The following is a 21,853-nucleotide window of genomic DNA, read 5'->3' on the forward strand; positions in this document are numbered from 1 at the left end:
CATTTAAAACTTATTAGTATAATAAGTAAATCAACATCAAGTCTTAATTTATTTGCTAAATACTACTTAGAAACAAGTGTCTTTCTAATTCTACAAAATGATTACTGTCAGGTCTAGTCTAATCTAATGTGTTCATTTTGGAAACTCTTGAAATATGGTGTATTTATCAACTGTTAGTTTTACCGGTGGTAATTTATTTCAGGTGTTTATAAAATATTCTCAAAATCCAGTTTTTTTTTTATTCTGTTGGACATGCAGAACAAGTATTAATACATCAGTATAAGCCAGTGTGGCTCCAGTATGCAAATGCAGGTCATTTAATATCAAGTTTTCCAGTAAAAGGGAGCAGCCTTGTAAAAGATAAAAAATGCTTTATTTGCTGTGTATTTTAGACTTGTTTTAATTTAAATCTCTTCAAAATATAGGTGTATAAATTAAGGCGTCTAACATAAAAGGGGTGTGTGAGGCATTTTAGCGCTGATGGTTTAAGAGTGGAATGTCCAACAAGCCCGTTGGTCAAACATCCACATTTCATCCACACTTTTATCCATGTAGTGCACTTTAGTGTATTTTATCTGTAGAAGAATCACTTTAAACCCACCTTTAGTTTATCAAACTCCAGTGTCTTGGTAATCTCAATCAGTTCCTCCATTTGTTTCATCTTTCCAACTTGGACGTTACACTCATCTATGATCTGCACATAATGAAAAAGAGGGAAATTATTTATGTAAATCACATGGTGTAACAACTGCATTACAAATCACATTATCTTCTTCATGCTGACAGATGCTTTAGCTATAATTAACTAAAAAAAGAGAACAACTACCAACATTGTTTTGTCTGCTCAACTTTATTTTTCAGTGTGTAAAGGCTGAGGGCGCAAGCTTAAGCTGAACGCCCAGGATCCTCGATCCCTCAGACGGCACTGCATCAAGAACCGCCACTCAACAATAGCTGATATAACCACATGGGTGAGGGATTACTTTGGCAAACCTTTGTCAAGCTCTACAATACAGAGTTACATGCACAAATGCCACTTAAAACTTTATTGTGCAAAAAAGAAGCCTTATGTTAACCATGTCCAGAAGTGGCATTGACTTCTCTGGGCCTGGAGGCATTTAGGATGGACCATCACACAGTGGAAACGTGTATTGTGGTCAGATGAATCAGAATTCCAGCTTTTTTTGGGAAAAATAGACGCCGAGTGCTCCGGACTGAAGAGGAAAAGAAGCATCCTGACTGTTATCAGCAACAAGTCCAAAAGCCAGGGTCTGTCATGGTATGGGGCTGTGTCAGTGCCCTTGGCAAGGGTCATTTACACTTCTGTGATGGCAGCATTAATGCAGAGCATTAATCTTAGAGCAACATATGCTGCCTTCAAGACATCATCTTTTCCAGGGACGTCCATGCATTTTTCATTAAGACAATGCAAAACCACATGCTGCACACATTACAAAGGCATGGCTACGGAAGAAGAGGGTACGGGTACTGGACTGGCCTGCCTGCAGTCCTGACCTGTCCCCAATAAAGAATGTGTGGAGAATTTTGAAATGAAAAATGTGACAATGACACCGTACTGTTGCACATCTTATCCTCGGTGCCAAACCTTCTTTTAAGTGTGGTTAAAAGAAATGCCAACATTACGAAGTGGTAAATGCTTTACTATCCCAACTTTTTTGGAATGTGTTGCAGGCCTAAAATGCAGGAATGGATGTTTATTAATAAATGAAAAGATGATCAGACAAAACATGAAATATCTCAGGTTCATAAAGTCTGCAATTAAAATAAAAGTCAAAGTAAATGTAAGAACCTCTGTGTTTCTTATATGCATTTTCCATGCTGTCCCAAATTTTTTCTGATTTGGGGTTTGTATATGTTTGCTATTGACTGGTTGGCTATGTCTGAGAGTAGCGTGGGCTGTGGAGGAAGTTGTCACAGCTTAGAAGTGCAAGAGTGGATAGTTCTGCAGTGCCAGCCAAATGGAAGTAGGGAGAACCAACTGGGCAGTGGTAGCTCATCCATTAAGGAAGTAATTAAAAGGTTGCTGGTTCATGCCATATCAGTGGTTGGTCCATTTTGCCAATGTTGGGCCTCTGAGCAAAACCTTTAAACCCTAATTGCCTGCATTGTGATTGGTCACAATTTTAAATCACTTTGGATATAAGTGACTGCTAAATGCTGTAACTGTTAATGTTAACTGTGACAGGTGTTTTTTGTGTACTATTTAATTTCATATAATATAAGTGTCAATTGATCCTTGTGCAGTGTTTACCTTGGACACTGAAGTCAGGGCTTTTATGGTCAGCTCTTCATCACTCGTCTTCTCTTCAGTTCTCTTCAGGATGTTCTAATGGCAATACATGTGTGTTTAATATTGTTTCATATTATTATTATTATTATTAAAAGTAGTCAATTCTGACTCCTGGCGGGAATATGGATAGTGTTTCTCCAGAACATACTGTATTTAATATGCACTATGTATATTTAATAAAGACAAGTTTTATCAAAACAGACTGATACCAAATCTTAACATTTATAAATCATTTTAATCAGTAAATGTTTACCACATAAAATTTAAAATGTATTACTTTTATACTGTGTTTACATTGCAAATGATTTTATTAATCATTATTAAAATGAAAGTTGATGCCACACGTTGTTAAACATAACCAGACATACATGGACAATTTATTCCATATATTAATGCCGCATTAAATAACAAAAAACCCTGAGTTTTGAAAAAAAAATGCTCCACCTGCAGGTTTATGTACCTCAATAAGAATCTTGATGCGTGTGATCCGCTGGAAGGGCAGCAGCAAGAAGGATGAAAAGGGCAGACGCTGGCATATGGGAGAATCTTGAAGATAAGCAATTACAGTAGCAAACTGTGAATTGGTCTGCCTGTGGAAGAAAATAAGCCAGATTCAGTGGACCATGTCATTTCCTTGTGTTACAAATGAGATGCATTTCTGAACTGCAGTAATTAATATTAATTATAGCTATGACAAGAGCTCACTGATTTTTATTAACATTTAAATAAAACACTGACATTAAGTCTACATCACAGTGTGTTATCAAAAACAGTAGATAGTAGAACATTGTGAACCTTTTGAAATCTTTATTTCGTAATAATAATAGACAACAATATTTTGCTTAAATTAATACACAGATCAGCCATAACATTAAAACCACATCCTTGTTTCTACACTCACTGTCCATTTAATCAGCTCCACTTAATATATAGGAGCACTTTGTAGTTCTACATTTACTGACTGTAGTTCATCTGTTTGCTTTGTTAGCCCCCATCATGCTGTTCTTCAATGGTCAGGACTCTCCCAGGACCACCACAGAGCAGGTATTATTTAGGTGGTGGATCATTCTCAGCACTGCAGTGACACTGAAATGGTGTGTGTTGTGCTGGTATGAGTGGATAAGACACAGCAGTGCTGCTGGGACCTCACTGTCCCTGTTGGACTGAGAATAGTCCACCAACCAAAAATATATCCAGTCAACAGCACCCTGTGGGCAGCGTCCTGTGACCACTGATGAAGGTCTAAAAGATGACCAACTCAATCAGCAGCAATAGATGAGCGATTGTCTCTGACTTAATATCTACAAGGTGGACCAACTAGGTAGAGTGTCTAATAGTGTGGGCAGTGATTTCAAAACTCCAGCAGAGCTGCTGTCTCTGATCCACTCATACCAGCACAACACACACTAACACACCACCACCATGTCTGTGTAACTGAAGTGCTGAGAATGATCCACCACCTAAATAATACCTACACTGTGGTGGTCCTGACCATTAAAGAACAGGGTGAAAGCAGGCTAAAAAGTATGCAGAGAAACAGATGGTCTACAGTCAGTAATTGTAGAACTACAAAGTGCTTGTATATGGTAAGTGGAGCTGATAAAATGGACAGTGAGTGTAGAAACAAGGAGGTGGTTTTAATGTTATGGCTGATCAGTGTATATAAACAATATTAGTTTTAAGTCCTTTATATTATGTGTAATTTACCAGATATTAAATACAAAATACAATTTATATATTTATTTCCTATTTGGATTGAGCATAATTGCTAAACATGTTCATTAAATATTAGGACAGTAAATTTTTCAGCTGTGTTACATTTCAGGACACAGCTTATTAGTATTTAATGCAGAAATCCAGGTAATCCAGGAGCCCATAAACATTTTCAAAAAGTTCGTATAGACTGTGAGTAAACTTTATTTTTGTTGTAAATGCATGAACATGCACTAGCGTACTTACATGAGCGTGGTGAAGGTCTTGTCCTGGTAAATCTGGTTTCGAACGTAGTCGATGTAAGCAGGGAAGTTATGCTGTGCATGGTAACTGATGATATCACAGATGTTGGTGAGCAGTAAACCCTGGTCCAGCCTCTCCTCGAGGTCCTTCAAAAACCTGTTATATTTATCCATGTAGAAAACAGGTAAGTACAGTGATTCCACTATACAACCAGAAAAAGAAATGGCTAAACACAATGGCTACATGACAGATAGACCCTTTTTGTGAATACAAGTCTGCAAAGCTAAAACAAAAAGAAGTTTCATTGACTTTTCACAGGTCTCTTAAACTGTGCTGAAGAATTGGAACACAATTCTTACAAAAGATATTCACTTAACTTTGCCAATGGTGGACAGCACTGTCAAACATACCGCATTGATACAAAACCTTCTATAGGTGTTCTTGCCTTATGCCACAACTGTACTTATTCCCTTGTTGAAAACATGGTAACATATACATAATCTGACCATATCGGTTTTCACATTTCTCCAAACCACAATTTTTATCTTTTAGTTTTCTAGACGGTGTTGCCACATGATGGTGGTCATCTGAGCCCACTCAGGATTTAGTACGACACTAAGCGATAAATGTTTACTGCTTTACTGCACTTATTTTTCCCTTTATTAATAGTTTTATTTTCTCTTCTATTTTCCATATACAGCCACTCCTTCTTTTACCATACCTATGCTGACAATAATCAGCTCATTTTGTCATTTCCTCTTTCAGATACCTAAGTAACAGCTCACATCTTGACATGTCTGACAGATATCTCATTATAGACGTTAGCACATCACCTGAAACCTAAGCCCAGTAGAACTGGACTGATACATTCCTGGAGATCTGTCTTCATTCCAAGGCCATCTGATAATGTGCGAAGCCTTGTTTATATTGTTTATATTTTAAAAGTTAATAGAAGTTGTGCACTAAAAGTGGATAAATGCCCTATTTAACTTTCTTTCTAATGTTATAGCACAAAATGTTACAAAAACAATAAACAAAATATTGAATTTGACCAGAGAAGCTTTTGCTATTATTGGTATTTATTTATATTACGCCCATATATACATTTCATATATTTGTTTTTCATGCAAAAATCAATGGGTTACATCTAAATCTGGTCTAAATTTATTTAGAGCCCCACACTTCAGTTTGGATAGCATTATGGAATGTAAACAATCATCATATAATCAGAAAATTTGAAAAATGTAACTATGATTTTTTTGGTATTTCTTTTTTTTTTTTCAACTATGTTCATAGCAAGTGAACACTGTTCTGTTCTACCTAAAACTGTCTGCGGATTTGCATTAATAGAAAGATAGGACTCTTGAAAATCTGAGCTTCAGTACAAAGGAAGAGGCAAGATCAATTTCACAATGAGCTTACTTGTGTTTCAGTAAAGCCAAATACCAAGAGATTCTAAAATGTATGTATTTTTAAAAGATGCAAATTTGTTTACTTTAATTGAAGTGCTGACTGTGTCATTTGTGATGAAAAATATGGTATTAAAACAGAAAGAAATGCAAAATAAAAGTAGTTTTACTACTGGTAGCAGACTTTTAGCCCACACTGTATACAGTATATCTGCTTCAAATATATTTAAATATATTCATATAGCTAAACATTATGATATTAAAATAGTCATGTACAGTTAATCTTATTTTTAATTACAATTAGGTTAAACATACACTTTGCACAAATCAAGTAATTGGCTAATAAAAAAATTTAATTAACTGTACCAGCTCTCAGTTTATTCTGTATGTTTGCTTACTGTAATAAATTGTTTGTTTGTTTGTTTATTGGGATTTTAACATTATGTTTTACACTTTGGTTACATTCATAACAGGAACGGTAGTAATCATTACACAAGGTTCATCAGTTCACAAGGTTATATCGAACAAAGTCATGGACAATTTAGTGTCTCCAATTCACCTCACTTGCATGTCTTTGGACTGTGGGAGGAAACCGGAACACCCGGAGTAAACCCACGCAGACACGGGGAGAACATGCAAACTCCACACAGAAAGGACCCAGACCGCCCCACCTGGGGTCGAACCCAGGACCTTCTTGCTGTGAGGCGACAGTGCTACCCACCTAGCCGCTGTAATAAATAGATACAGCAATAAATAATATTTATTGTATTAAACTGTGTAAGTGTAATAGAAAATAGTTTTATGTTGATCTAACTTAGATACTTAAATAAAACTATAAATAATTTGTTTTACAAAACTGTCTAATCAGGATTTTAATATTGAGCAAAACATTTATGATTAACATATTTAATAATATAGTGCAGTTCAAACTTAAAATGTATTATAAGCAGTTTGTTCTTCAAAAAAATTTTTCTAAATTGTCTGAATGTTTTTTATGCTCTGCTGGCAAATGTGAAGATGACGGTCAGTAAAATCTCTCAGTGACTCACCTCTCGCTAACCTCTCGAATGCGTAGAATGTTGGAGAAGAGAGTTTTTTTGTCTCGGATAATAAGTGTATCATTTAATTCCTGTGACTCCATAAAATGCTCAGTCAGCACTCGCAAGGAACGCAAGTAGGACACTTCTGATGTCAACACCTCATACATGCTCTACACAGAGAAACAGAAAGCAAACACGACACAAAATATCTAGCGTGTCTAGGTTGTTTCATAAATGTCTCATGCTAAAATGTATGCTACTCATATCATTATTCCTCTGCCCAGCAAAGCTCCTCTCACCTCCTGATATTTGCGCTCGTCTGCTGTGAGGGTGTTTAGGATGCCACTCTCACGGACAGCAGGCAGGTCCTGCCACAGCGTGGCCTGTTTCATAGTGAAAATAGGACTGCTAGTGGGGCCTCCTGGTCCTGAGCTTGTGCCAGCAGTGACACGAGGGTGGTCCATGGGGTAGTCTGCGCTGGTCTTACTAATGTTACGGCATACAGTCTGGCGACGGATCTCCTTCGATATGTAGGTTTCAGTGTAAATCTGGTACAAAAGCCCTAATGTGGACACAAGTATGATCATGAGTGTATTAAAAAAGAAATGTAATAAACTGTATGTTGTTACTGCATTTAATCAAATTGTAAAAATAATAAAAAATAATAATTAAACATTACAATCCCAAATCCGAAAAAAGTTGGGACAGTATGGAAAATGCAAATAAAATAAAAATGCAGTGTTCCTTACATTTACTCTGACTTTTATTTGATTGCAAACAGAACCTGAGATATTTCACAAATGCCACTTATTACTTTACTGAAAAAGAAGCCTTATGTTAAGCGGCATCGACTTCTCGGGGCTCAGAGGCATCTAGGATGGACCATCACACAGTGGAAACGTGTATTGGATGTCATGTGCTCCGGACCAAAGACGAAAAGGACCATCCAGACTGTTATCAGCAACAAGTCCAAAAGCCAGGGTCTGTCATGGTATGGGGTCGAGTCAGTCCCTCTGGCAAAGGTCATTTACACTTCTGTGATGGCAGCATTAATGCAGAAAAGTACATTGAGATCTTAGAGCAACATATGCTGCCTTCAAGACGTCATCTTTTCCAGGGACGTCCATGCATTTTTCAACACAACAATGCAAAACCACATGCTGCACACATTACAAAGGTATGGCTGCGGAAGAAGAGGGTACGGGTACTGCACTGGCCTGCCTGCAGTCCTGACCTGTCCCCAATAGAGAATTTTGAAAGGAAAAACGTGACAACAACAACCCCGTACTGTTAAACACCTTAAGACGTGTTTGCAGGAAGAATGAGACAAAATAAATGCTAAAACACTAAATCACTTGGTCTCCTGTGATGAGTGTGGTGAAAAGGAATGGCAACATTACAAAGTGGTAAATGCTTTACCGTCCCAACTTTTTTTGAAATGTGTTGCAGACCTGGAATGAAGGAATGGATGTTTATTAATAAATGAAATGAAGTTAAGCAGATAAAACATGAAATATCTCAGGTTCATCCTGTCAGTAATCAAATAAAAGTCAAAGTAAATGTAAGAAACTCTGTGTGTTTTCTGATTTGGGGTTGTAAAAAAACACAAAGTACACCTACCTTCTGGCATATTAGCCTCCAGATCAAGTGACTTCTGTCTTGTCAGACCAGCAGATTTTCTGGAAAGATTAAACAGATAGAAGATCACAGACACACCTCTTTTATGGACAATGGGTAAATAAAACATTTGATGGAATATATGATTACCTTTGATCCTTTGTTTCAACATTTCCACTGCTTCCTTCATCTTCTAATTATAAAATAAAAGAAATTTAATAAGGAAAAAGTGCCTATTAATGCTTCAACATTTGATGTGATACCTGTCCCAGTATGCTACCAGTCGTAACACCTAGTCAAAAATGGCCCATCCACCAGACATAGTCAATCATGTCTGTGTGGAAGCCCGTTGGGCCAATAGCGCTGCTGAAATTTAATCCAGGCTCTGTCCCTGCTGTAATGGGCTACCATAACATTTAGTATCTCCAATTCACCTCACCTGCATGTCTTTGGACTGGTCGAGGAAACCAGAGCACCCGGAGGAAACCCACACAGACACGGGGAGAACATGCAAAATCTACACATAAAGAACTCGGACCACCCAACCTGTGGATCAAACCCAGGACCTTCCTGATGTGAGGGGACAGTACTACCCACTGAGCCACTATGCCACCCGAGTGACTATAATAAAGACATATGATTTCTTTGGCTGCTCCCGTTAGGGGTCGCCGGCGGATTGTGATCCGCATTATTGATTAGGCACAGTTTTTACGCCGGATGCCCTTCCTGACACAACCCTCCTTATTTATCCGGGCTTGGGACCAGCACTACGATGCACTGGTTTATGCATCCTAGCGGCTAGGTACCTATAGGACAATTCAGTGTCTCCAATTAGCCTCGCTGCATGTTTTTGGACTGTGGGAGTAAACTGGAGCACCTGGAGGAAACCCACACAGACACAGGGAGAACATGCAAACCCCACACAGAAAGGATTCGGACCGCCCCACCTGGGGATCGAACCCAGGACCTTCTTGCTGTGAGGCGACAGTGCTACCCACTTAGCTACCGTGCCACCCGAGTGCCTATATTGAAGACATTAAAACTATAAAATAAAGCGTGAAATTTAACAAGTACCTCTCCCCCAGAATGGTAAACTAATCAAAAACATTTTATATTTTTTAGTTTATTTAATAAAAGTTATTTTTGTCTGGAAAACAAAAGTTTGGTTTTGGATTTTTAAACTCTTGACTTTCTCTTAACCAATTCACATCTGGGAACTTGTTGGCTTCATTTACCTTATCTAAGTCAAGTTTAAAAGGTGGCCGGGTATATTTGTATTTTTCATTTTATTTTAATACTAAAACTTACAATTAAATCACAGTTAATAAAGTATGAATAAAGTTGCAATTAGAAATCATAGCCAAAAAAGGATTAATTACTCTAAACTTATATAATGAAGCCTTTTGAATTTGTATAAAATAAACATAGAAAATGAATGTACTATTTTAGAGCAGCAGGATATTTTGTTTTATATAAAATTGTTGACCTAAAGTTAGGTTACAACATGATTAAACTATTGAGAACTCATTAGCCACCCTTCATTTGCTTTAGCTGTGATGCGCGATATAAACGCCACCTAGACATTCAAGTATTTAGGGTATGTTGCAGCCACGGTGAAAACTAAGAAGCTGTCACAGAGGAAAGATCATTAAATTGCCCCAAAAGTGCGATGACTATAGGAGGCTTTTACATTTACATTTTTGGCATTTAGCAAACACTTTTATCCAAAGCGACTTACAGCACTGTGACAGTTTACTGTCTAAGCAACTGGGCCTAACAGTGGCAACCTGGCAGTGATGGGGCTTGAACCAGCCACCTTTCGATTACTAGTCCAGTACCTTACCTGCTAGGCTACAACTGCCTTAGATTTTCAAGACCTTTAACATTCTTAGAGACAGCATTAGGAGTTAGGAAACTTACAGCGCAGCAGCAAACCTTCCCATGTGACTGGAATCATGGATTTGCTTGTAAGAGGTTATCAAGGCAAAAAAAATTATATTCCACCAAGTACTGAGGCTGGGGGTTGATTAACAGCGCACATACACTGATCAGCCATAACATTAAAACCACCTCCTTGTTTCTACACTGTCCATATTATCAGCTCCACTTACCATATAGAAGCACTTTGTAGTTCTACAATTACTGATTGTAGTCCATCTGTTTTTCTTCATACTGTTTTAGCCTGCTTTCACCCTGTTCTTCAATGGTCAGGACCCCCACAGGACCAACACAGAGCAGGTATTATTTAGGTGGTGGATCATTCTCAGCACTGCAGTGACACTGACATGGTGGTGGTGTGTTAGTGTGTGTTGTGCTGGTATGAGTGGACCAGACAAAGCAGCACTGCTGGAGTTTTTAAATACCGTGTCCACTTACTATCCACTCTATTAGACACTCCTACCTAGTTGGTCCACCTTGTAGATGTAAAGTCAGAGACGATCGCTCATCTATTGCTGATGTTTGAGTTGGTCATCTTCTAGACCTTCATCAGTGGTCACAGGATGCTGTTGGCTGGATATTTTTGGTTGATGGACTATTCTCAGTCCAGCAGTGACAGTGAGGTGTTTAAAAACTGCAGCAGCGCTGCTGTGTCTTATCCACTCATAGCAGCACAACACACACTAACACACCACCACCATGTCAGTGTCACTGCAGTGCTGAGAATGATCCACCACCTAAATAATACCTGCTCTGTGGTGGTCCTGACCATTGAAGAACAGCTTGAAAGGGGGCTAACAAAGCATGCAGAGAAACAGATGGACTACAGTCAGTGATTGTAGAACTACAAAGAGCTTTTATATGGTAAGTGGAGCTGATAAAATGGACAGTGAGTGCAGAAACAAGCAGGTGGTTTTAATGTTATGGTTGATGGGTGTACATAGTGACATTTGTCAGGATAAATAGATGTGATTCATAATGAGATTACTTGTATATTTGTATTAAATTTTATACACATCATAATAATACCATTAAAGGTGAGAGAGGTTAAATATTTTAGATTGCAACTATGAAACTATGAATACTTGAATATTTCAGACTGCAACTATGATATAATTACCTTTAGATGCCTGAGAGACATTGCTGAGACGTTTTGCGTTGGCCCTGGTTGGTGGTGGCAGAGGTGGAGGTCGAACAGGCAGTGGACTTTCATCAGCAGAGGGCAGTTTTAGGGACACAGGCTGTAAAAAAGAGGAAGGTAGAGGGCCTCTTCGGGGGGTCGTGCGTTCCTTGTTCTTCTCTAGAGGCATGCGTGGAGGAATGGCAGGAGGATATTTGGATTGGATACTTCGGGTGGTAGAAAAATTACTAGATGGAACAATCAAATCAATGGTAGCTTCATAAATAGATTCCTCCTCTGATACAGAGTGGGTCTTGGTAAGGTGTGGTGAAAACTGAGGTAAAGATTTGAGGCAGTTAATGACAGATTCAGGACCAGGGTCTGATTTTCTCCTCAGTTGTCCTTCTATGATGTTCAGTGTTGCCTTAAACCTTTCTTTATTTGACAGTGAAGCTACATTCACTGTGTCTTCTGACTCTGAGCCCTCACTTTGATATGAGTCTGTGACTTCCTCTGCCTCACTGTTTTCCTCCTCTTCTGTATATGTGTCTCTTTTACCATCTTGTTCTGTCTCTGATATCTGTACCCATACAAGTTTCATGCCAGGCCTCTGCAGATGGCACACACAATTGCAGTTCTTTTCACACTGAGGTTCTAGAAATGAGCTCAACCTCACACTCTTCTGCTCAACCTCTTTACCATCAGGAGCTAAAAATAAACACAAAAAATATTTAAGCTGCAACTCACATTCATAATAATCATTTATAAATTCATATTCAAAAATTACTTAATCCTAATTCCAAACAGGGTGCTTAATCATGCAGGCTAACACATACTTACCCATTTACTCACTTAAGTGTATATTCCACCTACAGTATATTCCAAATATTCCATAACTCTTAAATAAATTTCAGTACAATGTTTGGATGATTCTCAGCACTGCAGTGACAATGCTGTGGTGGTGATGTGTGTTGTGCTGGTATGAGGGGATCAGACACAGTAGCGCTGCTGGAGTTTTTAAATACCGTGTCCACTCACTGTCCACTCTATTCGATACTCCTACCTAGTTGGTCCACCTTGTAGATGTAAAGTCAGAGACGATCGCTCATCTATTGCTGCTGTTTGAGTTGGTCACCTTTGAGATCTTCATTAGTGGTCACAGGACGCTGCCCACGGGGTGCTGTTGGCTGGATATATTTTTGGTTGGTGAACTATTCTCAGTCCAGCAGTGACAGGGAGGTGTTTAAAAACTCCATCAGCATTGCTGTGTCTTATCCACTCATACCAGCACAACACACACTAACACACCACTGAGAATAATCCACCACTCAAATAATACCTGCTCTGTCCTGACTATTGAAGAACAGCATGAAAGGGGGTAAAAAAGTATGCAGAGAAACAGATGGACTACAGTCAGTAATTAAAGAACTACAAAGTGCTCCTATATGGTAAGTGGAGCTGATAAAATGAACAGTGAGTGTAGCTACACGGAGGTGGTTTTAATGTTATGGCTGATCGGTGTAAAGTGTCTACACATCATTGTTAAAATGCCAGGTTTTTGTGATATAAAAAATGAGACCAGGATCAATAATTTCAGATTCATTTCCACCTTGTGACCTACCTACAATCTGTAAAACACTCAAACCTTTTAGAGGGCAAAAGTTCTCACCCTCTTATAACTGGGGATGTGGCTGTGTTCAGAATTAACCAATCACATCAAAAGTAATGGTAAATAGAATTCTGTGAAACCTGCTATCAATTAAAGTGACTCTGATTAACTTCTAATCAGAAGTGGCTGGACCACCAAAACTTCTTCAAAAGTGCATTTATTTTATTCAGAAAGTTAACAAACAAACCCAAACATCTACAGAATTTTATAACCCAGGCAAACATCTAGAGATTTTGCTTGCCTTAATTATACCGCAATTAGAAAGAGACTGAGCAAAAATGTTATCAATGGGAGAGTTACATAGCAAAAATGCTTCTAATCAAAAGTAATAGAAACACCTTGATAAATTCCAAGACAGTTGGGATAACGTTATGTGGGCTGATGAGTTTAATATAGTGATATAATAATATACACTGCCTGGCCAAAAAAAAGGTCACCACCTGGATTTAACTAAGCAAATAGGTAAGAGCCTCCCATTGGATAATTACTGCATGGGTGGTTATGTTACAGCTGGCAACAAGTTTTTTAACCCTAACTGATGCAGTGAGTAGCTTCTCATTTGTTAAACAACCATGTCGAAAGACACATCCTGTGGTCGTGGAAAAGATGTTAATCTGTTTCAGAAAGGTCAAATTATTGGCATGCATCAAGCAGAGAAAACATCTAAGGAGAAGCTGAAACTACTAAAGTCAGGTTAAGAACTGTCCAACGTATTATTAAGAAGTGGAAGGACAGTGGGGAAACATCATCTTCCAGGAAGGAATGTGGTCGAAAAAAAATCTTGAATGATCGTGATCGGTGAAATCCTGAATATACTGAACCACCAGGTTATTCCATCAATGGATTTTTTCTTCCCTGATGGCACGGGCATATTCCAAGATGACGATGCCAGGATTCATTGGGCTCAAATTGTAAAAGAGTGGTTCAGGGAGCATGAGACATCATTTTCACACATGGATTGGCCACCACAGAGTCCAGACCTGAAGCCCATTGAGAATCTTTGGGATGTGCTGGAGAAGACTTTGTGCATTGGTCCAAATCTCCCATCATCAATACAAGATGTTGGGGAAAAATTAATGCAACTCTGGACAGAAATAAATGTTGTGACATTGCAGAAGCTTGTGGAAACGATGCCACAGCGAATGCGTGCCGTAATCAAAGCTAAAGGCGGTCCAACCAAAAATTAGAGTGTGTGACCTTTTTTGTTGCCAGACAGTGTATAATGATAGTTCCTATAACATCTGGTGCAATACAGCATTCCACACTTAAATCCTCATACTAACAAACATAGTAGAGTTAATGTCATGGTGTGAGGATGCTTTGCTCTTTCAGACCTGATACAATTGACAGAACCATTCATTCTGCTCTCTACCAAAAAATCCTAAAGCATATTATACGTCATATTATATGTCATCAATCTGTGACTGAAAGCTTAACCCCAGTTGAGATTTGTAACACAACAATGATTTGAAGCACAAAAACAGGTACACCTCTAAATAGGTCAAAAGTAATGAAAATAAGGTTTTGGAGTGACCTAGTCTGACCATATTCTGACTTGAATCCATTGATATGCTCTGGTAGAACCTTAATCAGATAATTAATGTCTTAAAGCCTTGGAATGTAACTTAATTAAAGCAATTCTGCAAGGGCAGTGGGCCAGATATTTACCCTTAATTTTGGATCTTCTGTAATTGAAAACTTTAGGTTGCTATTGTTCCTGCTAGAAGTGGCAAAACCAGTTTGGGACGGGCCTTTTGTATACATTTACACGGTTTCACATATTAAATATTGGTACTGGAAGTCTTTCTTAATAAAGATGTAAAATTATAACATTTTATTATTTTAGCAGAGGCATTTTGTATGGGGTGTGGAAATGGCGATGACTGCTGTGCAGTTAAATGCTTGTTGTTTATTCTGCTATTTTCAGAAATCTTGCAACTCCACAAGTCACTGCTGGCCTCTCTATTACCATCCTTATTAAAAGTCTGATATCACGTGGTGAAATCTTGTCAGGGGACAATTTGTGGCTCCATAAACTTTTCATTCACAAATGATTAAACTAATAGTACAGACAGACAAGAATTTTAGGTGTCTGGTATCACTGCTTTTTACAAAAACATTGACGGTCATACAAAATGCTATGCTACAGCTTCTTTAAAGCAGGCAGCTGTTTTTTATTTATAGAACACTACCTATAATACCACCGCTACACTCTCAACATGCATTTGTAGCTTTTATTTTCAGCAGCATGATTATTCTAAGAAGCAGCTTTTACATACTCTTCTATCAGTATTAGATTTATTGGCCAAGTATGTGGATACACACAAGGAATTTGGTTCTGGCTGATGGTATCTCTCTAGTATAAATACAGTATACAAGCAATGTATACATTAAACATTAAACACAAAAATATACAAACTATAAGACTATATACAGGCAATATATAGAAAATGTATGGATGTGTGCATGTATGTATGTACAGTATTCAGTGACCAGTGTATGTATGTACATATAAGCAGAGGTACACAATATCTGGTAACATACCAATGGTAATATACACTAATATACAGATTACTGTATTTCTATTTAATAATTAATTACTGTGATTCTACTTAATAATATATGTTCCACATGTATGCTTACTTTCTTACTAAGAAGTCAGGTTAGCACCATTAATCACTAGAGCACTTTAAAGGAAATGAAGCAGAACAAAGCCAATAAGAGAGAAATAACAAACCCATATAAATGTTAGAACCACTTTAAGGTTAACCGGTACATCAGAGAAGTCTCACTCTCACCTTTTATTCAACTCTCAAACCATAAAGGTCATATTTTTTCATAAAGGGTTTGAAACCTCAAGAGATTTTAATCTTCATTATGTTTTGTCAGCTGATCTTGGTTTTTGTTTTATACTTGCCATATCTGAACATATAACTCCTAACTAGTAAAGGAATCAAATCAATATAGACAATCACATTTCCCTGGGTTAATAACTGATAAGGATTAAAGAGCAATGTTTATACCTAGAGTAAGCATATGTTTGGTAACTGTTTAACAAACTAAATCATCTTCATATGAATTTTAAGAGACCATGGTTTTAAAAATCTGTGGCAGTGAAAAAAAAACACACTAATTTAAATTATGTGACTACTCAAAATCACAAACAATACACATTAACAGCAAGTATCAGCTATAAAACATTCTGACAATTAGCACTTTATTACGTGGGCTTTTACTAACAAATCATGAATTAAGCCACACAAATTAAATGTTGACCAAAACTTCACAAAGCTGTGAACCTGCATTGCAAGCCTGTCAGTGAGGTCACATGACACTTGCTGTAATGTGCTTAAAGCCTAGACCCCTGAGCAACGGACATAAGTAATGTGGTCTGGTTAAGTCAAGCGTCACCATATTTCCTACATCTTTATGAATTATAATAATGCCTTTGACCCACAATGTCTGCTAATAAATATTAACAGTGCAAAATCTTGTACAAACAATTAGGACCAATGGTCACTTTGCTTGGTTGTAAAACTGTCAACAAATTAAAAAGCATTTTTAAAAGGACCAGCAAACAAAAATTCCAATGATTTGTTCATATTTTGGGCAGATAATGTCCTGATACACACTGAAAGAAACTTAAATGTAGTTTACTGAATTCATTTTCATGTTCATGGAACCGGTTTGAGATACCATGTGCTTTGTGACATGGGGCATTATTATGCTGAAAATTGCCATTATGAAAAGGTAAATAGTGGTAATAAAAGGATTAACATGGAAAGCCAAACTATTTCATACTTAACTGTATTTAAATACACAGCTTAGTTAAAAACTGTAAGATTTGAACATGCCCAGTTTGCTGCTTACTCTAAAATGCTTTTTTCCTTCCTTTCAGTTCAAACCAGTCGAGCCATTATTCTCTGACCTTTCTTATCAACAAAACGTTCCAGACCTCAGAACTGTTGCACAATGAATGTTTTTGTACTCTTTTGTTAAACATCTTAACAGTTGTGCATAAAAGTCCTATCAGATCAGAAGTTTTTGACCATACTTAGACCAGTTCTGTTCGACTGGCACTGGATTTAATGGAGGGGAGGGTTGGGGTGGTTATTGAAAATAGCTATTTTCAAGAAAAATTAGTATGATTTTAAAAATTAACAGTCATTCAAATTCACCCATTTCTTCTGCAACCCAAAAGCCACAACTCAACACCTATTGGTTACATTCAGCTACTGTTTGCATATTCCATGTAAAACCTTGGATCCAGTGGCATTTGTTGCTCCACTAAACCAGCATATGAACCGAATAATTAAAATAACAAGCCATGCATTCATTCTCACCTCCTTTAACAGGACTATCATTCCTCTGAATCTCCTCTCCTCTTTTGGATGACCTGGCCCACTGTCCACTAAGTAATGCTGTAACCTTCTGTTGCACTGATCCACCATCATCCACAACATCCAAGACATTTTTTTTAATCTTGCTCAGCTTTCTCTTTAAACTTTCTGCCATCGATACACCTGTTTCAATCTAAAAAGGCAGGTTTACATCGACCGCTTAACCTAAAAGCTCTGCTGTGAGCCAACAGCTACCGAATTACAAGTGGAAATGAGACATACTCTATCTGTAAATCATTACTAAAGCTTTCTGGGCAAAAGTCACACCAATAAAACCATAAAACTACCAAGTGAAACCTCCAGGTTATGTTTTAGTCCTGCCCTTTTACAAACACTTTACCTAAACCCTTTTTATACCTAAATAAATGCCTTTAAATCTGCAAAAATGCCTTTGAACCTGCAAACAAAATCACACTACATTATCTCATCAACATAATTAGGCACCATGCATCTACAAACTCTGTTTCTGGAGACCTTTATTTGACTGACAAAGGTACAAAGAAAAGATTCCTAATGTTGTTACTGATCTGCTTCATTGTACACTGATTAAACCACCTCCTTGTTTCTACACTCACTGTCCATTTTATCAGCTCCACTTACCATAAACGAGCACTTTGTAGTTCTACAATTCCTGACTGTAGTCCATCTGTTTCTCTACATATCTTTTTAACCTGCTTTCACCCTGTTCTTCAATGGTCAGGACCCCCACAGGACCACCACAGAGCAAGTATTATTTAGGTGGTGGATCATTCTCAGCACTGCAGTGACACTGACATGGTGGTTGTGTGTTGGTGTGTGTTGTGCTGGTATGAGTGGATCAGACACAGCAGCGCTGCTTAAGTTTTTAAATACCATGTCCACTCACTGTCCACTCTATTAGCCACTCCTATCTAGTTGGTCCACCTTGTAGATGTAAAGTCAGAGACAATCACTCATCTATTGCTGCTGTTTGAGTTGGTCACCTTCTAGACCTTCATCAGTGGTCACAGGACGCTGCCCATGGGGCGCTGTTGGCTGGATATTTTTGATTGGTGGACTATTCTCAGTCCAGCAGCAACAGTGAGGTGTTTAGAAACTCCAGCAGCGCTGCTGTGTCTGATCCACTCATACCAGCACAACACACACTAACACACCACCACCATGTCAGTGTCACTGCAGTGCTGAGAATGATCCACCACCTAAATAATACCTGCTCTGTAGTGGTCCTGGGAGAGTCCTGACCATTGAAGAACAGCATGAAAGGGGGCTAACAAAGCATGCAGAGAAACAGATGGACTACAGTCAGTAATTGTAGAACTACAAAGTGCTCCTATATGGTAAGTGGAGCTGATAAAATGCACAGTGAGTGTAGAAACAAGGAGGTGGTCATAATGTTATGGCTGATTAGTGTATTAATCAAACAATCTGAGCATCCCAAAAAATTTTTTTTTTGATTTTGTGATCAGCTGTATGCTTAGAATTTCAACAACTTTCAACTGAACAACTTTCATTAGGCATAAACCCTGGACAGGGCAGTGGTCCAATGCAGGGCACTTAATCATTAATTATTCATTATTAATGACTTATTTATTCATATCTGGCAGATCCACCTACTGGCAGCTTTCTAAGATGTGTGAAAAACCACAGTACCCAGAATAAACTCCATAGACAAAAAACGTTAAGAAAGTCATTTCAATTTTGTTATTATGTTCTCATATGCCACCAGAGTTTTGCTGGTACTCTTAGCAAACCTTAGCTATAAATGCAGTTGAGTGTTGATTTTTTTTTTGCCACATCATCCAGTGGGGATGTTCTTATGCCTAACAATTTTCCTACCAGTGGAGTTAGACATACCTGATCGTCTGCCATCTACGAGATCATGTGTTGAACCGTCTTCCTGCGCTTTTGCTGCCGCTGTCCTCTGGGATTGTCTTTGTTTGACAGGCAGTGGTGGGGCCTGGTCAGCCCTGCTCTGTGGTGGGCTACTCACTTTAAGTTTGGGCTTGACTGTTGGCGCTGTTTTAGCTTTTTTACCATGTCCAGTAGCGTCAGTAGGACTTAAAGGAGCTGGTGCTTCAGGCTTGTTGAACTTGCTAACAATCTGTAGTACTTTCCCAGAGTTTTTATCTGTGTTCTTGTCCAAAGTAAGTGAATCTGAGATGCAGTTTATGGGTTTTGAAGCAATTTGGGGTTTTTGTTTAAGCTCAGGTTTTGGAGGCGGTAGAACAGAGTACGGAGAAGACATGTCTGGAGCTGTTGGTTGGTAGAAAAGAGAGAATTGGTCCACATCCGGTTAGAAGGTCAGGTTACTCAAAGTTTTCACCTTCATTCTGCAGGGGAAAAGGGAACAATGAAATATGTTAAATATTATATTTTAATTAGTATAACTTTTCTAATATTGTGTTGCATTTATGTTTATTTGGCTGTTCAACTTCAGGTAGTTTTATTATTTATTTCTATTTTCTTCATAGATATAGTTTTAAGTATAGATTTGGAAACCCTGGTCAAATTTTATGTTCATTTTTCACATAAATGTCTGGTATGCCGACCAGAACTGCTGTGTAAACCACTAAATACGGGAGCACCCAAAAGAAAAGAAAATAATAAAATGATATAGCATAAAAAACATTCTTCAACGTTTATTTTATTAAAAGGAAAAATTCTCGGGCTGCTCAGGTGGCGCAGCGGTAAAAACACACACTGGAACCAGAGCTGGGATCTCGAATACATCGTATCGAGTCTCAGCTCTACCTGTCGGCTGGGCTGAGCAGCCACATGAACAACGATTGGTCTGTTGTTCAGATAGGGGTGGGATATTAAAAACGTTGGATAGGGACTCTCTCATAACTAATGCAATTACGACCTCTGCTGGCTGATTGATGGCGCCTGCACAGAGACGGGAAAAGAGTGCTGTCAGGGTGTGTCTCTCTGTACACAGTGCTGAGCTGCACTGCACTCGTCAAAGTATAGGTGATAAGATGCATACGACTGCTGCCCATGTGTCGGAGGGGGCATGGGTTAGCTTTGTTCTCCTCAATCAGAGTGGCGATCGGCATTGGTGGAGAGGAAGCATGTTGTAATCGGGCAATTGGACGCACTAAAAGGGAGAAAAAGGGGAGAAAATGCATAAACAAAAAAAAGGAAAAATTCCTAAAGAAATGCATTGATTTTTGTTTTATTTATTAAAATTATAGAAATGTTCTAGTAATAATTAGCCAACAATCTTACTGTATTTATTAAATATGATCCTTACAACCCACAAATATGATCCACACTTAACAACAGCAGTTTGTGGCACAATAAATTAAAATATACTTACTCATTGTATAATACTTTACAGAATATTGTGTAATGTATAATAAACCTGTACAAATTGTGAAAAAATATTTGGCCCCTTCCAATATTGCATATTTGTCACACTTATATGGTTCAGCTCATCAAACTCCAAGACAAAGTTAACCCAGGTAAACTCAAAAAGCTTTTTTAATACAAATTTTATTTAGTGAATGCTGCTCAGTCCTAGCTGGCCCTAAATGACTTGACATATTTTTGTCCAGGCTTGGGACTGGCACTAAGTGTGTACTGCTATGTGTCCCCTCAATGGCTAGGTTCACATAATGCCATGTGTCTTCTGTATTTAAGCGCCCAGCCCAGAATTGGAACCCTCGGAACTCAGGCACTGCTGTTACCAGCAGCTTGGCTTCTACCCTTACGCCACACAAGCTCATACTGTGGTAAAAAATGTAATTTGTAATTAAATTAGTGTTGAGAAACAATCCGGTCTGTTGTGAGCTATTTGCAAACAGACAAGCAGCAGTTTTGGGGACTTTTTTCTGTGCTGTTATTCCATTAACACAACTAAAATCTAGTATTTCCCTCCTCCTTTTCTTACTTGACTTCTTTTTTACACATTGTATTCTTGGGGTTTGTAGGGTTTTTTCTGTGTCGGGACGATATCATGTTATGCTTGCCATCATGAACCAACTAACGTTGAACTTTCCAGAATGCATCAGGAAGTACTCGGCAGGTTGGTGTTTACGGTTTGAACTACACCCTTAGCAGTCATGTAATACAAACAGAATTATCTATATCTCAAGCAAAAGCTCTTATTTTAGCCTTACAAAATCTTGAGAGTCTGCCAGCTTGTACACAACACTTCTAACTTTCCAGAATTGCTTACCCTGCCTGTGGGATCTTGATTGGGTAAAAAAAAGTATTCCACTTTATCAACTTAGCTCTATAGCCGACTGATCTTTGGAACAGATCCTGCTTCTCTTGAGTCACTTCTCAAACACACTCAGCAGGTCTGACAAGTTCTTTAGTTGTGCCAGGACTGAGAACCTACACAGACATGATCGGATGTCCCAGACGGAGGTATTGCAATACAAAAAAGTATTTTAAAGGAATGATTGCA

The 21,853-nt window shown here is 38.2% G+C and overlaps 1 protein-coding gene across 2 annotated transcripts in view; it reads right to left on the reverse strand.

The window, feature by feature from the left end:
• The window catches only part of arhgef15b (Rho guanine nucleotide exchange factor 15b), a 37,037-nt gene extending 17,353 nt beyond the window's left edge, over positions 1-19,684 (reverse strand). For both annotated transcript variants that reach the window (XM_063003602.1, XM_063003603.1), the window contains exons 1-10: positions 19,294-19,684; positions 11,392-12,099; positions 8,484-8,526; positions 8,337-8,395; positions 7,016-7,278; positions 6,726-6,886; positions 4,271-4,423; positions 2,772-2,901; positions 2,273-2,347; positions 602-694 (exon numbers count right to left, since the gene is read on the reverse strand). In XM_063003602.1, coding sequence (XP_062859672.1) covers positions 602-694; positions 2,273-2,347; positions 2,772-2,901; positions 4,271-4,423; positions 6,726-6,886; positions 7,016-7,278; positions 8,337-8,395; positions 8,484-8,526; positions 11,392-12,099; positions 19,294-19,684 — 2,076 coding nt within the window. The remainder of the gene's footprint in view (positions 1-601; positions 695-2,272; positions 2,348-2,771; positions 2,902-4,270; positions 4,424-6,725; positions 6,887-7,015; positions 7,279-8,336; positions 8,396-8,483; positions 8,527-11,391; positions 12,100-19,293) is intronic.
• Between the last annotated feature and the right edge of the window lie 2,169 nt (positions 19,685-21,853).

This window comes from Trichomycterus rosablanca, chromosome 10 (assembly GCF_030014385.1).
Source record: "Trichomycterus rosablanca isolate fTriRos1 chromosome 10, fTriRos1.hap1, whole genome shotgun sequence".
In the NCBI taxonomy this organism is placed as follows: Eukaryota; Metazoa; Chordata; class Actinopteri; order Siluriformes; family Trichomycteridae; genus Trichomycterus; species Trichomycterus rosablanca.